The 12,001-nt window shown below is 42.7% G+C and overlaps 1 protein-coding gene across 2 annotated transcripts in view; it reads right to left on the reverse strand.

The window, feature by feature from the left end:
• The window catches only part of traf3ip1 (TNF receptor-associated factor 3 interacting protein 1), an 83,861-nt gene extending 73,977 nt beyond the window's left edge, over nt 1–9,884 (reverse strand). Inside the window, exon 1 of one of the 2 annotated variants that reach the window (XM_078403508.1) lies at nt 9,533–9,884. In XM_078403508.1, the coding sequence (XP_078259634.1) occupies nt 9,533–9,655 (123 nt within the window). In that variant the 5' untranslated portion in view covers nt 9,656–9,884. The remainder of the gene's footprint in view (nt 1–9,532) is intronic. The other variant, XM_078403507.1, reaches the window with a different exon arrangement.
• Between the last annotated feature and the right edge of the window lie 2,117 nt (nt 9,885–12,001).

The raw sequence follows: 12,001 nt of genomic DNA on the forward strand, positions 1-12,001 counted from the left end.
TTCTTGATTATATTTGTGTTTCTTTCTATGTTTTGTTTATCCGCTTCTGACTTATGATGTGTTTTTTTTTTGTTTTATTGTTTTGTTTCACTGCTCTTTTGGCTAGTTTGGGTAATACTTTGTTAAGTATTAAGGGTAGGCACAATAAGCTTTGGCTTCTTTTTTTCAGTCAGAGAATATCATGTGTGATTATATTGTTTTATTTTTGATATAATGATTTCGTACTATATGGTCATACCATACAACTGTATGGTCAATCTGTTGTATTGTATTGACTGGGAAAATAAATAGATAAATTGATACATTTTAAGAAAGAATAATAAACCCTTGCCAAAATTATTACATTGAATTGTTCACATTTTAATATTAATTTACATTAAATAATTTGCTATCCTATGAACTATAATTTTTTCTATGTTCTGCAAATCATGAGTTTACACTGGATCATGTGATTGTGGCCAGACTGTGTCTATGCCCGTGTAGAGAATGCGTGTGTCAAAACCATACAGCAGAGTCTAGTCTCCAACCATCACAGACCTGCTTGCCATTAGACAAAGACCTCTGTCAGGACCCTTTGCTAGCTGGTGTGCAATGGTGAGTACACAACAAGAGCATTCATGCACAGGCGTCTTCCACTCCTCAGAACAGGAGTAGAAGTCATTTGCCCTCAATCCTGAGGGACTGCCTAAGAAGTATATTCTGCTAATCAGAAGGCAGGAATATAAGCTAAAGCAATTTTCAAAGTAGTACACAAAAGTATTTTCTGGGTTAAATTGTAGCAAACCCTGTATCTATAGAAAAATAAATAATCAATGAAATTTCAGGAAAAAGAGTTAGAATTCCAGATCCTTCCATATCCATATGTGCCTATCAAAAAGCCTCTTACACACTAATATTATAGCTGCCTCCACCGCCACCTCTGGCTGTGTGTTCCAGTCGTGCACTACCCTCTGTGTAGAAAAACCTATCCCATACATCACCATTACATTTTTCACTCTCATCTTAAAGCTATGCCCTCCAGCCTTTGACATTTCCAAGTTTGAAAAGGGTTCTGATTGTTCACACTACCTGTGCTTCTGTTAATTTTATATGCTTCCATCAGGTCGCCCCTCAACCTCTGGCATTCAAGAGAAAACAATCCAGGTTTGTTCAATCGCTTCTTGTAATACCCCCTAATCCAGGCACCATTCAAATAAACCTCTTCGGCACCCTCTCCAAAGCCACCAATGGGTTAACGAGAACAGCACACACACTCCATATGCGGCATAACCAATGTCTTGTCGAGCTGCATTATGACTTCCAAACTTTTGAACTCAATGTCCCAACCAATGAATGTAATCATATCATCTGCCTTCTCTACCACTCTATCTACTTGTGTTGCCACTTTCAGAGAGCTACAGACCTGGACCCCAAGATCTCTCTGCAAATCAATGTTGTTATGGGTCATGCCATAAATCTCATAGCTTCCCCTCATATTTAATATCACAGCACCACCACACGCTTCCACTGCCATTTCTTTGTCCATTTCTGTAGTTAATCTCTATCTTACTTTGACAGTCTTGCTCACTGTCCACGACTTTGACAGTCTTGCTCACGGTCCACGACTCCAGCAATCTTGGTGCTGTGTGCAAACTTACCAATTAACCCATTAACATTTACATCCAAGTCATTTACAAAGATCACAAACCACAGGGGCCTTAAGCTTTGTTGCATGCAGGCTTGGACTGCTTCATTTCCCAAAGTGTTGCTCGTGAAATTAAATACTGTTCAATTATTAGTGAAAGTTGCATTTTGATCTTATGAATTAAGGATAGTCATTGATGAAGCAACTGAAGATGATTCGAGCCAAAGCATTGTGTCTAGAATGAACAGCAGATAGTTTTAGTCAGGAAATACTGTATAGTAAAAGTAAATGCAAGAATTAGAAAACTATTCCAACCTGTGAGCCTGAAACACCATTCTTTAAAATTATGGCAGAACAATTTCATCAACGCCACTTTCCTGCTCATTCCCCATTGCAGCAGTGCCTAAAATCTAATGACTGAATAAACTTGAAAGATACAGCTTGGAAACAGGCCCATTGGTCCACGCCGATGATCGATTACCCATTCACACCAGTTCTATATTGTCCGATTTTGCAGCCAGTCTCTACACGCTTAGAGCAATTTACAGAAGCCAATTAACCTACAAACCTGCACATCTTTGTGATGTGGGAGGAAACTGGAACAACCGGACGAAACGCACACAGTCACAGGGAGAACATGCAAACTCCACAGAGGCAGCAACCGAGGTCAGGATCAAACCCAGATCCCTGATGCTGAGAGGCAGCAGCCATACTCCTGTATCGTCTGCCTGACGGTAACAAGGAGAACAGCCTGCGTGCTGGGTGGCTGTGGTCCTTGATGATGCTGCGTGCCTTCCGCAGGCACCGCCGGTAGAAAATGTCCTGAAAGGCCGGAAGACAGTTGCCAGTGATGTGCTGTGCCGTCTTCACCACTCTCTGTAGTGATTTGTGGCTGTGGGCAGAACAGTTCCCGTACCAGACTGTAATGCAGCCCGTCAGCAGGTGCATTTGTAGAAGTTTGTGAGGATGATGGCATTCATGCCAAACTTCTTCAGTCTTCTCAGGAAAAAGAGCCGCTGGCAAGCCTTCTTTGTTATTGTGTCTGTGTGCAGTGTCCAAGAAAGATCCTCAGTGATGTGCACACCGAGGAACTTAAAGCAACTGACCCTTTCAACCTCAGCATCACCGATGTGGATGGGGAGGTGTCCACTCCCCCGCTGTCTCCTGTAGTCCACGATCACTTTAGTTTTGCTGACATTGAGAGAGGTTATTTTCCTGGCACCAGCTGTTTAGTGCCTTTAACTCCTCTCTGTAGGCCGTCACATTGTTGTCTGTGATGAGGCCCAAGATGGTCGTGTCTTCAGCAAACTTTAGGATGATATTTGAGCTGTGCTTAGCAGTACAGTCGTGCGTAAACAGGGAGTACAGGAGAGGACTGAGCACACAGCCCTGTGGTGTGCCTGTGTTGAGGATCAGTGAGGAAGAGGTGTGGCTGCCAATTCTCACCACCTGGGGCCTGCCCGTCAAGAGATCGAATATCCATCCGCAGATGGAGGTCTCCAGTCCAAGATCAAGGAGCTTGGGGACGAGTTTTGAGGGAATAATAGTGTTGAACGCCGAGCTGTAGTCAATAAAGAGTATTCTCACATATGTATTCCCTTTGTCCAGGTGGGTGAGCGCAGTACGTATTGCCATGGCGATGGCATCGTCCGTGGCCCTGTTTGGTCTGTATGCAAACTGAAGAGGGTCCAAGGTGTCAGGGAGAGAGGAGCAGATCTCCACTAAATACTTTGGTGGAGAGAATCCCAAAGATTAATATGCATCAATTTATTCGGTTCTTCCTAAATAGAGCAGACCAACAAAGAACTAAAGGTAATAAATTTATATGGATTGAGAGTTAGGTTTCAAATTTGGCAGACAAAGCAAAGGGTGGGAATGAACAAATCCTTCTCAGGTTGGCAGGCTGCAGTTAGTGGGATACTTCAGCCTTGGCTGTTCGGGACATCGCCGTTAATAACTGTCAATAATTTGGCTGGGGAGATCAAATGCCACATTTCCAATTTTGCTGATAATACTAAACTAGGTAGGACTGCGAGCACAGAAGAGTTTGAGGCTTCAAGGGCTAAAGCCAAAAAAACGGATGAAATATAAAGTGGCAAAAACAAAGAACCAGAGTATCTATTCATTGATGAAAGGTCGGGTGCTGTTAATGGTCAAAAGGACTTAGATGTGCTTGAACACAAATCACTGAAACCCTTCATGCACACACAACAATGATTATGAAGGCAAATAGTGCATTTGCTTTTATTACAAGAAATTTTCAATAGAGGAGTGAGGAATTCTTACTGCAATTGTGTAGAGCCATGCTAAAATTGTACTAGGTGTATGGTGTACAATTTGGCCTTAACTTAAAAAGACATGCCTCATAAGGAGTGCAACAAAAAAATTACTGGATCAGTTCCAGGGAAGATGGTTTTGCTCTATGAGGGGAGATCGTGTAGATTAGGTCTGAATTCCATAGAGTTTAGAGGAATGAGATGAGGAGCTCTCATTAAAGCAGATTTAGATGCAGTAAGAATGTTTCCCCTGACTGAAAAGTCTAGAACGAAGGATCAGTGTCACAGAGGAAGGGGTAGCCTATTTAGGACTGAGATGTAGAGACATTTCTTCATTCAAAAGATGGTAAATCTTTGAATTCTCTCACGAAGGATCAGAAATTGAGTTCAATTAATAATGAAGGGATATGGAGATAATGCTGAAAAATGCTGCTCCTGTAGAAAATGAGTCATGGTCTTGATGAATAGTGGAGCCATTTGAAGTGCCATTGTAATTGATTATCACACTTTGGATAAATAGATGGCTGCTTTGGAGCACCTTTTCATAACTGCCTTTAGATTTAGTTATTAAGGCTAGGAGGACATTGGAAGTATTAATTTTAGATCATGTACATAAGCTATGATCACATTGATACAATATTGTTTGCTGCTTTGTGATTTTTCAAAGAAAATGGCTTGGCAAGGACTCTTAAAGAATGCCATACTTTTTTAACTCAAGCTGATGTGGCAACCTATTAGTCCTAAAGTGAGGGACCATCTTTTCAAGGATCAAATTTTCAGCTAAGACTACCTAATAGTGTATACTCTCTCATCTTTATAATTTGCAGGGGAAAAAAATGTCAGAAGTTATTTTTAATATCAGGATGATGTTATGATGTACTAGGTCACTCCTCAATTTCCATCCAGTTTCCAGAAATAGCAAGGAATTACATAAAAAAACATAAATGACTTACATTTTTCAAATCACAAATACATCCACCTTTCACTTGCTCTTGTTCCACCTTCAGCCCTCCTCCTCATTATACTGGTTATTTCCCCTCTAGATGAAGGATCTCAACCTGAAACATCAACTGTCCATTTCCTCCACAGATGCTGCCAAACCTGCTGAGTTCACCAGCTGCTCTCTTTTTTGTACACTTCTAGCAAATGGAGATGTCTGATTTTGAATGAGTAAATACAAAAATCCATCTACAATCAGGTCTTGGGACAAAATTTGGGAAATCTAGTATACAGTTCCACTTAAATTCTGTAGTTATATATGCAAGGAATCCTCAATTCAGTTTTGGGGAAATACAATTTTATTAGGCATTGCCTTTTTTCGTGAGTTCAATAAGGTGGTTGTTGCACCAAAACAAAAACTGATGCGTTCTTATGAAATAAAACCAGAAAATACTGTCTATACTCAACAGGTCAAACAACATTTGTGAAGAGAGAACAGATTGATGATCTTCCATCAGAGCTAGGAAAATTTAGAATGCGAACACATTTGCAAATTGCAAAGAAATGGCAAAGGGTAGAGGATACAAAAGGAATGGCTGAGATAGGATGGACATCAAGAAACTGAATGGCACAAATGAGGATATAGATCAATAAGAAAGTGGGGAGAGAAAGAAAAATCAACAATACTGGATTTGTAAAACAAAGCACTGTAGGTGCTGGAAATCTGAATTGTGTAAGAATACTGGAAATGCTGGAACTTTCGGCATATCTGTTTTGATGACAACACACTGCACACCAGCGCTATTTTTTGCTGCCTCTGACTTCCACACCAAAATCAATAGGGCTCTCAACTACACCTGCTCCATTTAGTTTAGTTTAAGTTTTAGTTTAGTTTATTGTCACATTTACCGAGGTACAGTGAATAGCTTTTGTTGTGTGTTAACCAGTCAGCAGAAAGATGGAACATGATTACAATCGAACCATTTACAGTGTATAGATACATTGGGGAATAACGTTTAGTGCAAGGTAAAGCCAGCAAAGTCCATTCAAGGATAGTCCAAGGGTCACCAATGAGGTAGATAGTAGTTCAGCACTGCTCTCTGGTTGTGGTAGCATGATTCAGTTGCCCGATAACAGCTAGGAAGAAACTGTCCCTGAAACTGGAGGTGTGCATTTTCACACTTCTTTACCTTTTGCCTGATGGGAGGGGGGGAGAAGAGGAAATGGCCAGGGTGCAACTCGTCCTTGATTATGCTGCTGGTCTTGCTGAGGCAGCGTGTGATGGTTTGTGTGATGGCCTGGGCTGCGTCCACAATTCGCTGCAATTTCTTGCCATCTTCAATGCAGCTGTTCCCAAACAAAGCTGTGATGCATCCTGATAAAATGCTTTCTATGGTGAATCTTTAGAAGTTGGGGAGAGTTGTAGGGGAACATGCATTTCCTGTTCTTTTACTCTCATCCCCTCTTTTTCCAACCAGAGCAAGGATAGTGATCCTCTTGTCCTCACTTTCCACTCCACTAGCCCACAAATTCAATCATCCTGATTTTCAAGCACTTCAACACAATAACACCAAACTTTCATTCAGTTCCACTCCCATCGTATTGAAGTGGTTGTTCCATCCATAACTTTCTACTTATTCCCATTCTCACATCAGCTTACTATACAACTGCAGGAGATGCAACACCTACACCTTTATTTCATCCTCACCCAAATAACCCTTCCAGTGGTATAGCCGTTCACTTTTACCAATTTCAATGTATTGTGTCTGATGTTCATCATATGATTTCCCCTGCATTGGAGAAACTAAATGCACACTGGGTGACTGCTTTTCAGAATATCTTCCTTCAGAGTGACCCTGATCATTAAACGTTGGCTGTGGTTTAAAAGATGGCTGTCACGTTAATTCTCCATCTTACTTTGAACTGTGCCTCTTGGAGTAATGGATCAAAGCCCCGTACAAGCTCCAAGAATAGCACTGTATCTTTCAACCAGGCATTGTACAGCATCCAGCACTTAACACTGGGTTCAACAATTTCAGAAACTATCCTTTCCATTTTGTTTCAGAGCTGGCCAGTTTTGACAGAAGTTTAACCTGTAAAGTTACCTCGGTTTTTCTTTCTGTTCAGATGCTACCCGATCTGCTTAGTATTTCCCGCATTTTCTTATCTCAGATTTTTGAAATCATGTTTTGTATCTCATTTTCAGCAATTCCCCTCCCTGTTCTCATTCTTCCATTTACATCCTCCAGAAATGCCTTTACTGCCCTCTTTCAGCCAGCACCATTACTTCATCCTATCTCTCTTGGACTCCACCCTCCCCTACTCTACATCTTCAGAAGTTTGACTTTTAAAAAAAAATGTTTCCCAGTTCTGATGAAAGATCATTGACCTACATAGAAACATAGAAAATAGGTGAAGGAGGAGGCCATTCGGCCCTTCGAGCCAGCACCGCCATTCATTGTGATCATGGCTGATCGTCCCCAATCAATAACCGTGCCTGCTTCTCCCCATATCCCTTGATTCCACTAGCCCCGAGAGTATCTAACTCTCTCTTAAACCCATCCAGAGATTTGGCTTCCACTGCCCTCTGTGGCAGAGAATTCCACAAATTCACAACTCTCTGGGTGAAAAAGTTTCTTCTCACCTCAGTTTTAAATAGCCTCCCCTTTATTCTGACTGTGGCCCCTGGTTCTGGACTCACCCAACATTGGGAACATTTTTCCTGCATCTAGCTTGTCCAGTCCTTTTATAATTTTATGTTTCTATAAGATCCCCTCTCATCCTTCTAAACTCCAGTGACCTGAAACATTAAATCTGTATCTCACTTTGCCAATGCAACTTGACCTGAGTATTTCTCAGTTTCTGTTCTTTTTCTTCCAACATGTGGTTTATCTTCATGTGAAGCTCCACTCCCACCTATACAGTCTTGAACGTCAACCATTCACAACCACACAGTGAATCCCTAAGGAGCGATTAAACTGTGTAGTTTTACTCAATTGATTCCAGGAATAACGTGGTTGATCAAAACTATTTCTAAAAATTGGAGCAGATAATAGCAAAACAATGTTCTGAGAGGGCTTTAGTCTAGTGGTTGCAAAGAGGCGCGTTCCTCTAGAAAATAGGGATCAAATTTTGGCTTTGCAGAAATACAGGATCTCTTACTTCAGGCAGGCGAGGAACTTATTTTCTCAGATGGATCTCTGGAATTCTCCACCCTAGAGAATTCTGGGGCGATATAGTTGAACATATTCATAGAGAGTCATAGAGTGATACAGTTTGGAAACAGGCCCTTCAGCCCAACTTCCCCACATCAGCCAACATGTCCAAGCTACACTAGTTCCACCTGTCAGCATTTGGTCCATATCCCTCCAAACCTATCCTATCCACGTACCTGTCTAACTGCTTCTTACATGTTGGGATAGTCCCTGCCTCAACTACCTCTGGCTAGATAGAGCTCTTAAGGATAGCGGAGTCAAGAGGTATGGGGAGAAGGCAGGAATGGGGTAATGATTGAGAATGATCAGCCATGATCGAAGGGCCTAATGGCCTACTCCTGCACCTATTTAGATTTTTTTAGATTTAGATTCTACAGCGCGGAAACAGGCCCTTTCGACCCACCAAATCCGCGCCGCCCAGTGATCCCCGCACATTAACACTATCCTACACACACCAGGGACATTTTTTACATTTACCCAGTCAATTAACCTACAAACCTGCACGTCTTTGGAGTGTGGGAGGAAACCGAAGATCTCGGAGAAAACCCACGCAGGTCACGGGGAGAACGTACAAACTCCATACAGACGGCGCCCGTAGTCAGGATCGAACCTGAGTCTCCGGCGCTACATTCGCTGTAAGGCAGCAACTCTACCGCTGCGCCACCGTGCCGCCCAAGATTGTCTATTGGCAGCTTGTTCCATACATCTACCACCCTTTGTGTAAAAAAGTTACCCCTCAGAATCCTATTAAATCTTTTCACCTTCACCTTAAACCCATGTCCTCTGGTCTTCGATTCACCTAATCTGGGCGAGAGACTGTGCATCTACCCGATCTATTCCTCTCATGATCTTACACAACTCTATAAGATCACCCCTCATCCTCCTGTCCTCCAAAGAATAGAGTCCCAGCCTACTCAATCTCTGCCTATAGCTCAGACCCTCTAGTCCAGGCAACATCCTCGTAAATCTTCTCTGTACACTACAGCTTGACAACATAGTTCCTATAACACGGTGCCCAGAACAGAACACAAAAATCTAAATGTCGCCTCACCAACACAACATCTTATACCACTGTAACAAGACCTCCCAACTTCTATACTCACATACTACAAGAATGGCAGACGTTTAAAATTCGAATAAATCATGGTTATGAGTCGTCGAGGGCAAGATTTGTAATTTTACTGTATGGCGAAGCGGCTCGACAGGCCTTCTCCTGCTCCTGCTCTCGTATGTCGAATGTCACTTTATTTAACTCCCTGCAGCACACACCGCCCATCCTCCCTCCCCTTCCTCGTCGCCCGGTGCCAAATGCTGACAGTTCCTGCGGGTTTACAGCGGCGTGCGCTGCAAGAGGACTGAGGAACCAAGTCCCGCAGCGTCACCTTGTCCCTAGCAACCAGGCTCGGCTCGGGGGGAAGGGAACGAGGGGAACGAGGGCACTGCCGACCAGCCTCCGCCCTGACCCGCCGTTCGCTCACCTCGGTGAAGATGTCGTGCAGGTAGCGGAAGGGCGGCTTGCTGAGCAGCTTCTCGGTCAGCGGCGGCTTCTTGATCACTTTCCCCAGAGAATCTTGAGTGCGTTTCACGAAGTGGGAACTCATGGTGCTTCCTCGGCCCGGGCCTCCTTCCCTTTTCCTTGCTCCCTGCGACGTGGAAGCGCCTCCGGTGCGGCGAGTGGCCCAGGCCGGGTGCGATCGAGCTGAGCGATTCCCTGCGATTCCCTTTCCTTTCTCTTCCACTTCTTCCTCTCCTCGCTCCCTCACAACGACTTCAAACCGGCTCCTACCCAACAGCCACCGCGCACACCGCCCTCCGTCACGGCGCAGAACGCGCCAGCCTAGCAACGGCCGCAACACTAAACTCATGTGATCGTGATCACGTGTCACGTTATCGGCTGCTGTCGTCAAGGCAGGACCACCATGTCAATAGTCAATTCCATGGTAGTTCCACCGGGATCACAGTTGCACCCTTTCCCGTGCAAAATACCTGCAGTGAAAGATTGGAAGCTTACTCCAATGCAGAACTATTAATGCAAAACACATGCTGGTGAAAACTCTTAGCTGGCCAATAGACAATAGGTGCAGGAGTAGGTCACTCGGCCCTTCGAGCCAGTGCTGCTATTCACTGTGATCATGGCCGATCATCCACAATCAGTACCCCGTCCCTGCCTTCTCCCCTTATCCCTTGACTCCACTATCTTTAAGAGCTCTATCTAACTCTCTCTTGAAAGCATCCAGAGAATTGGCCTCTACTGCCTTCTGAGGCTGAGAATTCCACAGATTCACAACTCTCTGGGTGAAAAAGTTTTCCTTACTCCATTCGAAATGGCCTACCCCTTATTCTTAAACTGTTGTCCCTGGTTCTGCCCTCCCCCAACATTGGGAACATGTTTCCCGCCCCTAGCATGTCCAATCCCTTAATAATCTGACGAGAAAATAAGTGGAAAGGACAACAGGAATGAGTAGGTTAGCACTGGGCCTTATACACGCTGGAGTTTAGCAGAATGAGGGGGGACCTCATTGAAATATACAGAATAGTGAAAGGTTTGGATAGAGTGGATGTGGAGAGGATGTTTCCACTAGTGGGAATATGGGATTAGGAGGGAATGATAGATCAGCCATGATTGAATGGTGGAGTAGATTGAATGGTGGTGTGTCGAACAGCCTAATTCTACTCCTATTCCTTATGACCTTATGAATGTCTATCAAATCAAAGGAGATTGAGAGGAGGTGGTCATGCTGACAAAGAGATTACTGGAAGCTGGTTTGTTGCTGGCAGGTAGCTGAAATTTTCTATTGACACTGGAAACATTCAAAAACACTAAAGTCATGATTTCTTGAGGGTTTTTATTTCAGAAGTTTACTCTAGATTTTGGCATCCTATTCAACAAATTAAACATTTTAAAGGCCTTTATCTGGCATGAAAGTGGCACCCTTTCAAGATGTATTAAATATATAAATTACTTATTTCTATACTGTGACAAAATGCACTAATATGTAAAGCAATATATTTTTTTTAGCTTTCCAGATTTATACGATTTTATATGCTTTCCACTTTTTAGAAAAGTAGGTGGTAATTTTTAAATGCGATCCTATGAGAATGTTATTGTTTTTCAAGAGTGGGGACCACTCAATGCTGCACAATAGGTTAGCAGCAGCTATCATCACCCTTGGAGAGCAGGTCCATTCAGGAACAATAGGAAACAGTTGCCTGAACCAACTTGCAGTGCCAGAGGATCACTAGAGCACAGCTAAGTAGTGAAACAGAGATTCATATACTGATAGAAAAAGGAGCATATATGCAAAGTTATAAATCTCACTAAAATATAGGCATACAAAAATAATCAAGCTTAAAGCACTGCCAGAAACTACGGATACATACCATTTCTATTTATATAGTCTGTGTTTCAACATTCCTGGCCTTGTGCCAATTAGTAATTGAGGAGGTGAGGGTAGGTTATGGAGTTGAAAATAGTTTTTCTAATGAGATCAATCACTTTCCATTGCAAGACTGTGAGTGCATAACCTGGGATAGGCAGATACACATGCACAAAGTTGCTTTCATTTCTCCCAAATTGGTAGTCATAATGCCCAGGAGTTTCATTTGGAGACCACCAGTGAATTTCAGGTGGTTGACCTTTCAATTAATTGGGTGAAAAGACCACAAGGAAACTATGTCACCTTAATCTCAAACATGCCTCAACAGAGACCAGCTCTGAAGCTCTTGAGATTTATACTGACAACCTCCATTAACAGTCATTCTCTATGAGTAAGAGGAACTCATGATAGCTCATAGATTTATTATGTATTTTGACACAGATTCAGTCGTACACAATTTTCAATTAAAGAGGATGATATATATTAAAAAATTAATTCCTATAGTTATCGGGGACTGTACCTTTAAGAATAATGTATGGACAAGCAGATGCTTGTTCGTAGACTTTGCTC

The sequence above is a fragment of the Rhinoraja longicauda genome, chromosome 8, assembly GCF_053455715.1.
Source record: "Rhinoraja longicauda isolate Sanriku21f chromosome 8, sRhiLon1.1, whole genome shotgun sequence".
NCBI classification, from domain to species: Eukaryota; Metazoa; Chordata; class Chondrichthyes; order Rajiformes; family Arhynchobatidae; genus Rhinoraja; species Rhinoraja longicauda.